A 16,885-nucleotide genomic window follows, 5' to 3' on the forward strand; every position below is an offset into this window, starting at 1 on the left:
TGGTATTAGTAAGTATATATTTCGAGATTTACTAAGAATTCTCTTCTTCCTAGTACCACACACATAGGACACTGTGTCATCCTTAATATATAGCACCATACCATTGGGAAGAACTGAAAATTTTGATAAGGTGCAATTTAATAAATAATTAATGATATAACATTTAATTGTTTTAATTGAAAGAAGAGGAATTCGAACTGTGTTCTTTAAATCATGTATCAATTATTGAGTTAAATGTTTGGTATAAGTATTTAGTTAATTAGTAAGTTTTTGTATTTTTTTTTTTAAAAAGTTAAGTTGGAAACTTGATTAAAAAAATAATAAAGAAGAAGACAAGGGGTAATGTGGAGAGCCATGTAAATTGTTGAAATAGAAATTTGTTGGCGTGTGGGTTGTGAAAGGTGGCCCATTTTCACTCATCACATGCGGTTGCAGGCTTTGGCTCGCACACACCTCAAGACGGCACCAATTGCGCCCCCTCCCACCCTTTACATCCATGCCACAGCTTTCTCCTCCTTTATTACACCGTTTAAGGACACTAATCTATGCCTTACTTCTTCATTTCATTGCGTTTAATTTATATAATAATGTACCTACTTAAATTAAATATTTTATAATGCTCCTAAAACAATACTTTTAAAAAAATTAAATAATACCTATGATGTTCTACTTAAAAAGAAAGGGTTATTTCATGTTTAGAATCATTAAAAGTTAGGTTGATCTCTCTATTGTTTTACTTCAATAAAAAATTACACCTTTAAGTTTCATAGATTAATACATTTGATGTTATATAAGGATGTAAATCTAACAATTTTTGGTACGAAAGAAACAAATGTTGATCACCCATTCTTTGTTGTTTGTATAGTTGGCAAAATAAGGGATATCAAAGGGTAAAATACTTCTTTTTTAAAAAAAAATTTGGTACATTTTTTCAAAATAGTACCTGAACTCTAGAAACATTCGATTAAAATTTTAAATTGTTACTTGAACTCATACCCAAATACCCTAAATACTATCCATTAAATATCCGTACCCGTTAAATACTCAATTAAAATAAATTAAAAATTGATTTATATGTATATTATTAATATAAATTAAATTAATAAATTAAAATTAGTTCATGAAAAATAAATTAAAATTTAAAATCAAAATTAGCACCATCTTGATCATAAGAAGTAAAATTGAGGAAATGCCTTTTAATGCATCAATATTTGCAATTCCTAACTTCTAGATTTGGTTCCCCCGAGAGAGAAGAAGTCTGTGTTTCTCCAATTGGACTCGGATCAAGGTAAAATTAGCCATGTAAGGCTAAGGCATCCACTCTTTTCTCCACACGTCACGCGTCCCTCACACCGTTTCGTCTTCTACTGTCCCTGCTCAGACCCCAAGCGGAGGACCCCTTTCCTCACTTTCCATGCGGGCGTAATTTCAGGAATTTTACATCATTCATTCAATTTCAACACGTCCTCTCCTCGTCCCACGTGGCCAGATCCCAGCGGCTACCGACAACAGACAACCCCTCGGCGCACTCTCTGCTAATTTGCGCCGCCCTCCCTGCTTGCCCTTTAATACGCGCTCTCCATCCCTCCTTCCATTTTCCAGCTCCCTATTTCAGTCAAAATATTTTCCAAGAAAGTTCCCACCCAAAAAAGAAAGAAAGAAATAAAGAAAATCCCCAGCCAGTCCTTGGCTCCAAATCCGAATTATCTCTTGTATATTTCTACTTCGTTTCGTTGATTAAGTTCATCCAAAAGATCCGTAACCAGATCAAGATAATCTCTCATTTTTGACTCCTTCTGATTCTTGCAGATAAATTCCCTCTCTTCTCTCAACTCTAAATATTCTTTTTTTCCCTTTTTTTTTAACTATTAGATTCAATTTCATGCCATTTTAGTGTATTTATTAAGTTCTGCAGTTCCAGTCTTTGGGGTTTTTTTGGTGATCTGTTTTCAAGCTTAGGACTTACTGTAGCTTTCATTTTAAGCCGAAGAATCGAGATTTAGGGTTTTGGGGTTTTTAATTTTCTTTTTCATTTGATAGCCTGAAATCAAGTGAGAAAGTTGGGTTTTTTTATGTGTGGGATCTGTTGATTAGCGTTTGATTGAACTCTGATGAGACGCCGCCCAGTGGCGTTGGTTACTTCAGAAGCAATGGAGAAGGGTTCCCCTAAGAATCAACAAACCCGGCTCTGTTTATTAGCTTCTTTATCAGCTTTTTTCTGGATTTTGCTTTTGTATTTCCATTTTGTAGTTCTGGGAGGCAGCACTGCAGTTGAGCAATTAGTTATATCAGAACCAGTCAAATTAGAATCTCCTTTTGTTAATGTTGATTCCATCCCTGCTCGGGTGACCGATGCCCGTATAGAGAAGGAGAAACCACCTGTGGAACCCGTTAGGAATACAGCTGGTGAAAGGGTGGTGAATTACCCGTTTATGAGAGCTTTGAGGACGGTGGAAAACAAGAGTGATCCATGCGGGGGAAGGTATATTTATGTGCATAATCTTCCTCCGAGGTTTAATGAGAACATGCTTAGGGAGTGTAAGAGTTTGAGTCTTTGGACTAATATGTGTAAGTTTACCAGTAATGAAGGGCTTGGTCCCCCACTTGAGAATGTGGAAGGGGTGTTTGAGAATACCGGGTGGTATGCCACAAATCAGTTTGCAGTGGATGTGATATTCAATAATCGGATGAAGCAGTATGAGTGCTTGACGAATGATTCTTCGATTGCAGCTGCGATTTTTGTGCCCTTTTATGCGGGGTTTGATATAGCAAGGTATCTTTGGGGATACGATATCTCGAGGAGGGATGCTGCTTCACTTGATTTGGTTGATTGGCTGATGAAGAGGCCTGAGTGGGGTATAATGGGAGGGAAGGATCATTTTCTGGTGGCGGGGAGGATTACATGGGATTTCAGGAGATTAACTGATGAGGAATCTGATTGGGGTAATAAGCTTCTGTTTTTACCTGCTGCAAGGAATATGTCGATGCTTGTGGTTGAGTCAAGTCCCTGGAACGCAAATGATTTTGGCATTCCATATCCGACCTACTTCCATCCTGCAAAGGATGAGGAAGTGTTTGTCTGGCAAAATCGGATGAGAAATTTGGAGAGAAAGTGGCTGTTCTCTTTTGCTGGTGCACCACGTCCTGGAAACCCCAAGTCAATAAGAGGGCAGATCATCGATCAATGTAAGAATTCAAAAGTGTGCAAGTTGTTGGAATGTGATTTTGGGGAGAGCAAGTGTCATTCCCCAAGCAGTATAATGCAGATGTTCCAGAGCTCCCTGTTCTGCCTACAACCCCAAGGAGATTCATACACACGGCGATCTGCTTTTGATTCAATGTTGGCTGGTTGTATTCCTGTCTTCTTCCATCCTGGCTCGGCGTACACACAGTATACTTGGCATCTTCCTAAAAACTATACTACATATTCAGTGTTTATCCCAGAGGATGATATTCGTAAAAGGAATGTTAGCATAGAGGAGAGGCTTAATCAAATTTCTCCCGAGCAAGTGAGGATCATGAGAGAGGCGGTCATAAATCTCATTCCAAGGCTGATATATGCAGATCCTCGCTCTAAATTGGAGACTCTTCAAGATGCTTTTGATGTTGCTGTACAGGCAGTCATTGACAAAGTTACAAGGTTGAGGAGGAACATTATCAAAGGTCGTACAGAATATGATAACTTTGTGGAGGAAAATAGTTGGAAATATGACTTGTTAGATGAAGGACAGCGCGAGGTTGGAGCTCATGAATGGGATCCTTTCTTCTCAAAACCAAAGGATGAGCAGAGAGATCAATCTGCAGAAGCTGCAAAAAATTCTTGGAAGAATGAGCAGAGAGATCGATCTGCAGAAGCTGCGAAAAATTCTTGGAAGACTGAGCAGAGAGATAAATCATAATTGGAAGTCATGAAGCAGTATATAAATTGAACTGAAGCTTAATGCACCCTCCGAGTCTCAAAGCAAGAGTTACTGTTTTGAGTTGGGTAGATTGCAGGTATAACCTTGTGAAGGCCTTATTGTGCATCAACTACAGATACTGCCACCAAGCATATCAGGCCCGAATCCTTGTTTCAAACTAAAACATAGATAAATATTCTCTGCACCAAACACAGCCCTTGATAAAGAATTTTCTCCTTTCGAGCTACCATTTGCGTAGTGATTCTTTAAAACGTATTGTTGTAGCTGAGATTTTGTCAGTTTGTCTGTCTATGTTCCTGTCTTATCAATGCATAGAAGAAATAATAACTAATAACTGGTGGTTTTTGCTTCATCATGGGTATTTGCGAATAAACTTTTCTGTACTGTCAACCATTTTATTGAATTCGTTTTGCTGCAAAGCTATAAACCTAAGCATTGGCTATATGAGTTAATTTTTACAAGATTATTATATTTGTTAACCGTTAAGCTGTTGAAGGACATCAAGTTAATCAGGATAAACTTCCCCATGTTTTCATGGAGATTGTTCATCGTATACTGTCACTATTTTTGACCTTGGCATTCTACCATGTGGGATATCTTGTTTTGAGTAACTGAATTATATTAACCCGGAAAAAGAACACAAATGAAAAATGCATGTGGTTTAGATGAAGAAATAATTGGAGCCAGCAAATCCACATATGGGCCTTACGCCCCACATCTTCCCCAAGGTTTAGACTTGCTTGAGGTCTTTTGTCTTTTTTCTTTCCTTTATTAAATAAGAGTTTGCTTGCTTGCTTACAGCCTTGAAGGTTCACTTGGGCGTCCCACCGAAGGAATTATAAAGAACAAAAAAACAAATGAAAAAAATGTGGGTTTAAGCTGTGATTCAACTGTCAATGTCCAAAGCTGACAGCACAGCACACTGCTGAGCCTCCCCGTTGCTTCAACTGATGAATTCACACCCAAGTTTCTTCTCTGGTGTCAATAACCTGGACTTACGTATTTTACTGGTATTCAGTTTGAAGGTAGCATATCTTATTAGGACATTAGAATTTAAAATAAAGGAATTAACCACCCAAATAAAACAAAAGCAATAAAGACAAAGGAATATAAATCCTGGGCAAAAGAGAGGGAGCCATAGATGGCGTCTGCTAGCATTTAATGGCCTTTATCTACGTTTTACTTAAAACTTTCTCACTCTGTTTCTTTATATTTTCCCCTTTCAAGAAGGCTCACTCACTGATGGAATGATGTTGAAGCAATAAGCATATTGAAATGGTTCATAGTTTTAGAATTTAACGGCTATATGCGCAAACTATATGTATTAAAACGAAGCATAACATCTCGTGAGGCCGAGATCTGGTGCTTCAGCTCCCTCAAAAAACCCAGCAGAGCCATCTCTCCCTGCCACAACAAGGGATCCTCGTGATGAAGAGCTCTTATATTTCACGAGTTTCATATTCTCACCCAGAGCTCAAGCATGTCTCCCAAACCAGGTTTGAACTCTCTTCTGCTCCTTCAAATACCCCCCACCTCCTCTGCAAGATCCTTCATCGAATTCCAAGTAGCATCGTCTCAACTTCTCCATGGAAGCTAAAATACAGCTTTTCTGTTCAACCCTTTTTCTCTACTTGGTTTCTGTCCGTGCAAACACTCTTCAGACTTACATAGTTCAGTTGCATCCGCATGGTGTAACCAGCTCACTGTTTCCTACTAAGCTTCAGTGGCATCTCTCATTTCTTGAGCAAACTCTTTCCTCCGAGGAAGACCCTTCTTCTCGTCTTCTCTACTCTTATGGTTCTGCCATGGATGGTTTTGCAGCTCAGCTAAGTGAAACTGAGCTAGAGTTGTTGCGAAGTTTGCCTGATGTTGTTGCAATCAGACCTGACCGGCTGCTCCAGATTCACACTACTTATTCTTACAAGTTCTTGGGGCTTAGTACGACTAGAGATGGTGCTTGGTTTAAGTCTGGACTGGGTCGGGGAACAATTATTGGAGTGCTTGACACCGGAGTTTGGCCAGAGAGTCCTAGTTTCAATGATCAAGGAATGCCGCCTGTTCCCAAGAAATGGAGAGGGATTTGCCAAGAAGGGCAAAGTTTCAATGCCTTGAATTGTAACCGTAAACTAATCGGTGCTAGGTTCTTTATAAAAGGTCATCATGTGTCCTCCGTGTCGCGTTCAGCAAACATGATTCAGGAGTATTTATCACCCAGGGACTCCTCTGGACATGGAACTCATACATCATCCACAGCCGGAGGAGTTTCTGTTCCAATGGCAAGTGTGCTTGGTAATGGTGCTGGTGTGGCCCGTGGAATGGCCCCTGGAGCCCACATTGCTGTCTACAAAGTTTGCTGGTTTAATGGCTGTTATAGCTCTGATATCCTAGCTGCGATGGATGTTGCAATTGCGGATGGAGTTGATGTGCTTTCACTCTCACTAGGTGGCTTCCCATTGCCACTTTTTGATGATAGCATAGCCGTTGGCAGTTTTCGAGCAGTAGAACATGGAATATCAGTAATCTGTGCTGCAGGAAACAATGGCCCAATTCAAAGCTCAGTAGCCAATATAGCTCCCTGGATTGCTACCATTGGTGCTAGCACACTTGACCGAAAGTTTCCAGCCATAGTTCGGATGGGTAATGGAGAATTCATTTATGGAGAATCTGTATACCCAGGGAACAGGTTACGGAGCGCCAAAAAGGAACTTGAACTGGTCTACGTCACCGGTGGGGACAGCGGAAGTGAATTTTGTTTCAGAGGGTCTCTCCCAAGGGCTAAAGTAGGAGGCAAAATGGTTATTTGTGACAGAGGTGTAAATGGAAGGGCAGAAAAAGGTATAGCGGTCAAAGAAGCCGGTGGTGCTGCCATGATATTAGCAAATACAGAGATAAACCTCGAGGAAGACTCAGTCGATGCCCATGTCTTGCCAGCAACCGAGATTGGTTATGCAGAGGCAGTACGTCTAAAGGCTTACATAAACACTACCAGTCGTCCTAGAGCTCGAATCATTTTTGGTGGAACTGTTATTGGAAGGTCAAGAGCACCAACCGTAGCACTGTTTTCAGCCAGAGGGCCCAATTTATATGATTCTTCAATCCTCAAACCAGATGTGATTGCTCCAGGAGTTAACATCATTGCTGCCTGGCCTCAGAATTTAGGTCCCACTGGTCTTCCAGAAGATGCTAGAAGAGTTAATTTCACAGTCATGTCCGGTACTTCCATGGCATGTCCTCATGTCAGTGGAATTGCAGCTCTGATTCACTCAGCACACCCAACATGGACCCCAGCAGCTATCAAGTCTGCATTAATGACATCTGCCGACGCAAATGACCATAGGGGAAAACCAATAACGGATGGAAACAAACCGGCTGATGTTTTTGCTATTGGAGCTGGACATGTGAACCCTGATAGGGCCATCGATCCAGGATTGATATATGATATCAGGCCAGATGAATATGTTATTCATCTTTGCACACTTGGATACACAAGATCAGAAATTTTTACAATCACGCACAAGAACGTGAGTTGCAGTGAGATTTTACGTATGAACAGGGGTTTCACCCTCAATTACCCCTCCATTACCGTAGCTTTCAAGCAGGGAATGAAGAGTAAGATGATCACAAGGCGACTTACAAATGTGGGAAGTCCTCATTCCGTCTACTCAGTGGAAGTGAAGGCTCCTGAGGGAGTCAAGGTGAAAGTCAAACCTCAGAGGTTAATATTCGAGCATATCAATGAAAGTTTGAGTTACAGAATATGGGTAATATCAAGGAAGAAAACAAAAACAAAGAGGATAAGCTTTGCAGAAGGGCAGTTGACATGGGTGAATGCTCACAATAACTTCTATAGGGTTCGAAGTCCCATTTCAGTCACTTGGAAGTAGCAGCAGCTCAGCAGCTACTTTTACTAGTTCTTATTTTAATTTCTTATTGGGATAGCTTGAAAGAATTGATGTTTTATCAATACTTGAGTTGAGAATATACCATGTTTATGTGGGTAGAAAATTGGAAAAAAAAATATTGGCAAAAGCCTCTTCATCATCAAAATGAAGAGTGAACTGATAATAATAACTTCCATTTTATAACATACAATTGGACTTTCGAGCTCTTCCTTACTAAACATCTTCCATATCATTTTTGTTTCCTGTGAACAGTCATCTATCAAGAACTACTAAGTAACAACATTGTTACTTAGAAACATCCACACAGTGCATTTCTGGCTGTTATTTCCACGTTCATGTACAACAACTAAATCTGTCAATCAATAAGAAGGAGGAAGAGAAATTGTTAAGAAATGCCTGATTGAGCTCCTTGGTGATCTGCAGTTCATCTAACAACAGCACAATATGTAACTGACCCGCAAAACATCTCTTCTGAGATATCCAGCTCTGATAACATAATCCTAGTTAGTTATCAAATGAAGAATTACCAGCAGTCATCTTGACACACATGAAAATGAAGTGTACAAATTGAAGATAGAACAGACCACAAAACTTTGCTGGCTAGAAGGAAGTGATAAGTTATTTTCATGAAACCTACATAGGATCTAACCCATTAAGGCATCCGCATAAAACCTACATGGGATTTAACCCAGGCTTCAAGTTATACTTGACAAAACTTACACAACACCAACGACGAAACTGAGGGAAGCAAAGAGTACGACAAGAGAAGAATATACATTGCCTCATTTTTTGATGAACTGCAAGCCGTTTTCATTAGAATATCGCTCCATGAATCTCATGAACCTGTCCCACTCTGGGGGAGAACGCATTATATACTTTGCTTCAATTCCTGCAGGCTTCCCATTTACAAATTTGGCATTCACATCAACTGACTGAAGAACCCCTTCCTCATCAATCATGTAAAAACCAGTGATGTCACCAACTTCACCCGATGAGTCAAAAACGGACGGTTGCTCAAATCTGAATATAGCAACGCCATTTGTACCATCTCTTGACTTGGTTAACCTCACATCCGGTATCGTCTGCTCATCAGTTCCTTGAATGAACTGAATTGTTGGTTTAACCATCATTGTTATTGGTCCACATTTCTGAGAGTTCCATCTTGTTGGAGACAGCTGTGAATGGGCCAATTGTAAAGATTGCCCATTGAAGAGCGAATTCGCACTCCGGTGAACAATCCAAGATGGTATTCCTACATAATATTAAAAGGCCTTACACGAGTTACGTTTTCCAGTGCGCTACCAAGCATGTTTAAGAATCTTGCATTCTATACCCTTCAAGGAAATAAACAATTAAAATCTTATATAGTTAAATCTAAATATTCATCCCTTGCCAACTACTTTCTGTTTCTCAACATGAGCAAGAACAGAGTCAATTTGGAATCGACCTACTTCTTGTCATTTTCACAATGAATCATCCATCTCTCCAGGCTTCAATTCTATTGGTTTGAAAGAATATGTTGCCAGTTGTAAATGTTAAACCCTCATTTTAGGATCTAGCATTCCTCAAATATTTCATTTCAGGTATGATAGAACCTTTTAAAATAACAAAAAATTATTATTTATTTAAGGAAAATTGATAATAAAAGTTCGACAAAATATATACAATAAATAGGATTACCCATTACTACATAAAGATAATTTTTAACAAATATGGATTTGAATCTCTTAATCTTATTAATCCTAATTTACTAAATTTTACCATCAAATTCTCTTAAAAAAATAAAAGAAAAAATGTTGCATTTTGTTCTGACAAAATAATAAGTCGCGGCCTAAGATGAAAAATTTGAGAAACTTGGATTTTAAGACCAGCATTTAACCAAACTTATCCATAAACATATATAACAGATAAATCAGTAAATCAAATTAACTGGCAAACATAACAGTTGAACTCAAAGAATGTATGAAATTTGTAATTGAAAGATAAAAGTTTAAAGGAAACAACGCTCGACAAGTCCTCGAAACGCTCATGCAACCACAAATCAAATTAAAGCATTCCCATATGCCAAGTCATCATTCATTGCATCTAGGAAACAAGAGGATAGTAGGTACCTGAAAGAGAACGCGGTTGGTTGAGCAAGGTGTGAGAGACAGGAGAGGCAAACGCCAGGGAATGAAGAGTTGCCATTGTGGGGAGAAGGGAGAGAGGGAAAGAGGGTATGGAAGATAGTTTAAAGAGATACTAGTTGGTGAGTTGGTGTGGTGAATGGACAGGGATGGTGTGTAGCAAGGAGAGCCATTCACTTGAGAGTTTGGATTAGTGGAAGCGACATCAGGCATAGTGTGTCCATGCAAAGCAATGCCTGGCACTGGCACTGGCACTGGCACTGGCAGGCAACACAAATATAGCACAGCGCTCAGCCTCGTAGCCCAACTATTCGAAAAATCAGTGGGTCAGGACTTTGGGCTTCTTTTATTACTCAACAAAAGCCCATAAAAATATGCAAGCAATGCCTCCAATTTGTATGCCTCACACTCAAGAAGCCTCCAATTTGTTTGTACCCTTTTTCTTAGGGTTATGGAAACGGTTAATTCGGTAAAATTAATTTTTAAAATTTTAAAATAAAAAAATAAACTCTTTTTTTAAAAAAATTGAAATCAAACCAAAACAATTGTAGCAATCGGAAAACCAAACACCAAATTATTTTGATTATTTCAATTTGGTTTTGAAAACGAACTCATGAATATGGTGGGAAAAAATGCATGTGGCAATTTTTTACCGGATCTCATGTTGAGATTTTTTTTTTGTTTTGTTTTTTCAATTATTGAGATTTTTTATTTTATTTTTTAATTGAATAATAAAAAATGAAGAATGAAGAATTGTATTTTGTATTTTGAACTCAAAGCTCACTTATCTTCATCAGGTAAATATATTAACATAGTATCCGCCCTCAATATAATTGTTTCCTTTAAGTAAAGTATTGCCAATAAAAAATATGGAGTTAATATTATCTTCCTTGATCTTATACTTTAATTATCTAAGTTAAGAAAACCCCAAATTACCCTTCATAATACAAGTATTACTTACTTCAATTAGTTCAATTGGGAAAATTCCAAACCAAAAACCAAATCGATTAAACCATTTTAACCGAATTTAATTAATCGAAATAATCGAATACCAAATTAACCAAACCGAAATAACCGAATTCATTTCGATTCAGCTAGATTTGAATTTACACATCCCTACCTTCGCCTTTTACACTACAAAATAGTAATACTATTATTATTATCATTGTAATTGCATTTAAGACATTTTAATCCATCATTTCGTTACCACTTAATTTTAAGTTCAAACTATCACTTGTTTAGCCATTTTGCATATATGAATACAAATTATTGAACTTGAAAATTCATTAACTCTTTATAATTGTTAATGAATGTGTATACACAAGAAACATATATAGTTAAAGTCTCATAAAGTTTGACTACTTACAACTACAGATGCAAAATACTAAGTTTTAAAGTCTTATAAAGAACAAAGAAAAAGAGAAAAACCATTGGAATTGAGAAATTGAAGCAAAGATACCAAAAGATTGAAAACATAATACTTAAAAAAGTTTTTAAATTATTTAAAAAAATTATTTTTTATTATATTTAATTAAGTTTATTTATTTTTATTTTGAGTCAAATAACTTTTTATAACTAACGATTGACTAATTATCATTAATTAAAATGCTATTTGTCATTTTATACTTACCTAATATTAACATAACATTAATGTGAAAGACGAAAGATGTCATATGATCATGTTATCATATCATATCAATATGATACATCATCATCCATTTATAACATATTACCATATTATGTTAACGCTTAACACAATATGATATAAAATAACAAGTAATATTTTGATTAATAACAGTAAATCAATAATTAATTATAAAAATTTATTTGATTTAAAATAAAAATATAAGAATTTAATTAATTATAATAAAAGAATATAGATTTATTTAAATTTTGTTATATAATTTAGAATTTTTTTTAAATATTATACCAAAGCTGAAAAGAGTTGTATGTCCTTTGTGTATTGTGTCCCTATCTACCAGTTGTCTACGACATAAGACAGCTGCGAACACGATGTATATTGAACCATATAAAATAGAGTTAATGCTTGAGATTAGAGATACTATTTTCCAACTTTGTCAGGCTAATTCTTGCTAATTAGCCTTAATTTGTTTCATGTTTTGATTGTGCATTGGGTCACTTCATTTTTCCTTTTTCCTTTTCCCTCGTCAATTTGACCACGCAACTCATCGAACTAGGCTGCTATGTGAACCTTAAAAATAATGCATAACATGGTTTTCATACACCTTTTAAGTAAATCAATTTTTAACAATAATTATTAATTCGTGCTAAGTTTTGATGACGGTTTATTCGTGTTATTTCTAAATTATCATTTTAAGTTGTAAATAAGAATTTCAATTGTATTGAAAGACTTTTATTTAAAAATATTTTATCTTAAATATTAATACAATTTAACAATTTGTAAATAAGAATTCTAATTGCATTCAATACCTTTCATTAAAATTGAATAATTTATAAATTAATATCATTTTAATGATTTATATTTCCAACTTTATATTTAAAAATATATATTATTATTTAGAAATAAATAAAAAATAAGTGTTCACTTGCAAACGCACGGGACAACAAATACTATTATCTTTAAAAGTATATTTGATAAACATTAATATTTATAGCCACATGCATTACACAAGAATACTTATTTTTATATTTATTTTAAAATAGCATTTGTTTATCAAATAAAAACATTTCTAAAGTATAAACTTAATTGTGTATAAATATAATATAATTATAATTGAAAGATAATTATATATAAAAGACAATTCATATTTCAATTATATATAATTGAAATTTTGTAATATTAATCTAAATATTATTTAATATTGTTAAAATTAGAAAAATAAATCTTTTTAATGAGAACATCCAATATATTTAGAATTATAACTTACAAATCAAATAAAGCTTATTAATATTTGCTATGAAAAATGTTTTTAATGAAATTCTTTTAATGCAATTAGAATTTTTATATATTACTAATTTGACAAATCTTATTAATGTTAATAATAAAAATATTTAAAATAACAATTTATAAATCTAAAAACAAATATGACCGTTTTGTTTAATTAAAAAGTTTTTCCAACATACATACATTTTTATATATTATAGATTAATTACTACTTATATATTTTTTAATTAAATTTCACTCATTAACTAAGCAAAAGATACGTGATAATCTCTCTATTGCCTTTTTTTCCTCTTCTTTTTGCATTAATCAAAACTATCATTTCCTCTTTAAAATTTGAAACCTACCCTCTCCTTTTGTTTCTATTTTCTTTCCTGAACATAGGGTTAGGGGCACTATCTAACCCAAAGAAAATACAAAACTAGGGCCTAAGGTAATGGAACCATATGATACACAATTAAAAGTATGTCATATCATATCACTAGAAGAAGAAAATAAGATATTAAAGCATCCTACTTTGAAATTTTCAAAAAGAAAAAAGTTAATTTAAAATAATAAACACGAGAAATATTAAATAAAAATCAGAGAACCATTTAGTCACGGAAAATGTTCACTCATTCCACGTCAACTGTTATGTGGTCACTTCAATTGTTATTTACGTAAACAGAAATATCAACTGATACTGATTGACTATTAATTTTATCTTAAAATTAGATATTTATGTAATGTAAATTAAAAGATGATAGTTTTTTTTAATACAATAAAAATATGAGAATTTTTTAATCGCAAAATGAAATGATGTAAAAGGTTTCATCTTTAGATTTAGACCTTCCTAAAAACAAGAATACATGAAGGCATTATTCATGTACAATTCCTGCACACGCAAGAACCACCGAATAAGACGGTGTTTGTCGCAACATAATCAAATCAAAGAAAATAAGAAAAATACAAAAGTAAAGAAAGAAAACTAATAGTTGAAGTTTTGTGATCTTGTTTCTCTCTCAAATTCTCTTACTTTCTTCCTTTGTTTTTGGCTCTTTTTCTTCAAAGAAATTGCTTGTTGCCTCCACTAAGACTCTCTGAAAAAATCCTTTAAATAGGCACAAGTTAACCTAATTTCCAAATTTTCGTCAGAAATTTTTTTATGGAAATAAGCCCCAAAGCTGCGACTCTCAATTATTTTGTTTTAAAAATTTGCTCCATTTGCCTTTCAGCACTGCGACTTTCATTTTGAGAGCTGCAACTATCAAGTGTTCTATTTCACATTGCTTCCCTATTGCAGTACTCTTTTTTTTACACGAATTTGGATCACCTTTCACTCTGAATTGGGCAAAATGATGAACAGCAAAGTTGTAGCCTTTTCTCTTAGCTTTCATTTAAAGTTCAGTAGAAAAATTTATAGTAAAAAGACCACAACATGCTCAACAAATTCTACACCTAACCATCTTGCATATGTCACTTCCATGAAGTTCTTAACACTTGAGAACCTTCAAAATTGAGACTAAATTAGAAATTTCCTAAATTAAAATTATTGATATGAAAATGAACTCAAATTAAAAATAATTCCAATGTGTTAAACTAAATAAAGGAAAATATAAAAATTACCTAAAATTAACTTGAAAATACAAGAACTTATTTATTTTTTATAACCAAAATGTGGTAAAATAACTCTATATCATAGAGTTATCACTTTTGCAACCAATATATGAGATTTAGTTATTCTTTTTAGGTCAGTAAGTACATTTAGCAACTGATTTGCTATATTTTGCATATGAATTATATTTTAAATTTCAAATTCACATTGATTTGTGTAATGATTAAAACTAGATAATGATAATGCATTTCAAGAAATTTACTTTTTCAGTTACTTTTTTTCCTTAATTTTGGCAAAACTATTTCATCAAAATGACAATCGACAAACCTTTTCATGAATAAATCTCTTGTAAATAGTTCTAGATATTTAATTATAGATGGAGATTCGTATTCAACATATATTCTTAACCTCCTTTGAGGATCCATTTTTGTGTATTGTGGTAGAACAATTGGGATATACACCGTACATTCAAAAAAATTTAAAATTTAAAATATTTAGTTCCTAACTATAAATCAATTGTATATGAGAGAATTTATGATTACTCGTTAGCCTGATGCGTATAATTGCTACCGCATGCAAAATGGTATGCCCCCAAGCAAAAAAGGAGATTTAGTTTTCATAAGCAATGGCTTTGCAATTAGTTAGAAGTGTTTAATAAACAATTTTGTTAGATCGTTTGTGTATGAACATGAGCAATAGGTTGTTCAATAGTTATTTTAACTAATATACAATATTCATTAAATGCTTGAGATGTAAATTCACCAACATTGTCAAGATGAATAGTCTTGATTGCATAATCAGTAATCTTGCAAATGCCAAATTGAATTTGATAATAAGCACACGTGACCATTTTAGTTGATGCATCGATTAAAATTATAAAATATTTAAATGGTCCATATGACAGATGCATGGATCCATATTTATTACCCTGAATACGTTTAAAAAATGTAAAGGATTCAATCTCAACTTTAGATGATGATGATGACCTTATAATTAATTTACCTTTAGAGCAAGCAACAAATAAGAATTCATTAGATTAAAAAATTTTCTGATTTTTCAATATATGACTACATGAATTTTCAATAATTTTTCATCATTAGTGATCTGAGATGACCCAATTGATCATGCCAAACATTAAAATTATTAGTAAACTTTTGGTTTACTATAGTATGAATTTCAATCATTTTAATATTTGTATAGTACAATCTATATAAATATCCATATTTTTTTTCAATAAAATATGATACATATATAATAAGAAACTTGTAAGTTAACATAAGATAACATTAAATATATAATTTATTATTAAAACACATAATAAAAATACATCATTTAAATATAATGAGAACATATAAAAACATCTTCATGATAAATTATACTAAAACATACCAACAAATCATTTAAGAAATTTTATTCTTGTATATTTTAATCACTAATCACATGATCAATTCCTCCTTTAGGGTAGACAAGAAAATAAATAACATCTAATGTGTTATATCAATTTGGCGATGGTTAAAATCTCTTGAATAAAATTTGTTTCGGTATTTTTTTTTCTTTTAACTTTTAGTAATGCTTGATAAAATTCAACAAGATGTTTTGACATATGATAAATACGTGACCAATGACTTTTCATGCCACATCGATGACACACATTTTCTATATTTTTTTTATTCTGTCCACTGTTGTCTTTTTCTTCTACTTTTTGCTACTCATCCATTTTTAATGGGTAAAAGTATCTATCCATTCTTGGTGAGTAAAGGTAAGATATCCACCTACTCCTAGTAGGTATGAGTAAAGGTATCTATCCACTCTTAGTGGGTAAAGGTTTTTGACGTAGTGGGTAAAGGTTTTTGACGGGTAAAATTATCCATCCACTTCTGGTGGGTGAATTAATTCTTCGAATAGTGATCAGTGTAACCACCATGATTGTAATTATTATAGCGACCTCTTCCACATCTATTACTATAATTATTAAATTATGTCGTATTCACTTTAAGGAATTGATGAATTTCCTAATTTTTCATTAGTAGCTCATTATTTTGTTCAATCGCAAAAAGATATGAAATCTAAAACAAAACGTATTTCAAATTACCAAAGTATAGTATTTTCCACTTGTTACAAAAAAAGATATCATACAAAGTTTTCATATGTTTTAACTCAAGATGTCATATGCAAAATCTTTTAGTATCAAAGATAGATTTATATATGTTGGGTAAAATCGTAGTTGGAATTGAACAAATAAATCATATAATATTATATATGTTTTCATATTTAACTTGATTTAATAAATCAAAGGACAAAATATGATAAATACTATATAAGATAGCAAAATTCACATTGAAGTTGATTTTTAGGGATGAAAACACCAAAAGATATTAAGCCACTTACTTGATTTGTTAAAACCAAAAATTAAAAAATTT

At 33.8% G+C, this 16,885-nt stretch overlaps 3 protein-coding genes across 5 annotated transcripts; 2 read left to right on the plus strand and 1 right to left on the minus strand.

The window, feature by feature from the left end:
• On the plus strand, window positions 1,587–4,272 carry LOC18613057 (xyloglucan galactosyltransferase MUR3). 2 transcript variants are annotated; one of them, XM_018113989.1, is made up of 2 exons: window positions 1,587–3,840; window positions 3,889–4,272. In XM_018113989.1, exons 1-2 carry the CDS (start codon window positions 2,112–2,114, stop codon window positions 3,897–3,899), a joined length of 1,740 nt encoding a protein of 579 aa, XP_017969478.1. In that variant the 5' UTR covers window positions 1,587–2,111; the 3' UTR covers window positions 3,900–4,272. The 2 variants fall into 2 exon arrangements, with proteins under 2 accessions (XP_017969478.1, XP_017969477.1); XM_018113988.1 differs by having other exon boundaries at window positions 1,587–4,272.
• On the plus strand, window positions 5,004–8,398 carry LOC18613058 (subtilisin-like protease SBT1.2). The gene has a single exon (XM_018113884.1). The coding sequence runs from the start codon at window positions 5,507–5,509 to the stop codon at window positions 7,802–7,804; it is 2,298 nt and encodes a 765-aa protein (XP_017969373.1). The 5' UTR covers window positions 5,004–5,506; the 3' UTR covers window positions 7,805–8,398.
• On the minus strand, window positions 7,980–10,210 carry LOC18613059 (photosystem II reaction center PSB28 protein, chloroplastic). 2 transcript variants are annotated; one of them, XR_001926192.1, is made up of 3 exons: window positions 9,934–10,210; window positions 8,278–9,074; window positions 7,980–8,174 (listed from the first exon to the last, which is right to left on the minus strand). XR_001926192.1 is itself a non-coding variant. In XM_018113885.1 (2 exons), exons 1-2 carry the CDS (start codon window positions 10,007–10,009, stop codon window positions 8,605–8,607), a joined length of 546 nt encoding a protein of 181 aa, XP_017969374.1. In that variant the 5' UTR covers window positions 10,010–10,210; the 3' UTR covers window positions 8,268–8,604. The 2 variants fall into 2 exon arrangements, 1 of the variants encoding a protein (XP_017969374.1); XM_018113885.1 differs by lacking the exon at window positions 7,980–8,174 and having other exon boundaries at window positions 8,268–9,074.

Source organism: Theobroma cacao, chromosome 1 (genome assembly GCF_000208745.1).
Source record: "Theobroma cacao cultivar B97-61/B2 chromosome 1, Criollo_cocoa_genome_V2, whole genome shotgun sequence".
In the NCBI taxonomy this organism is placed as follows: domain Eukaryota; kingdom Viridiplantae; phylum Streptophyta; class Magnoliopsida; order Malvales; family Malvaceae; genus Theobroma; species Theobroma cacao.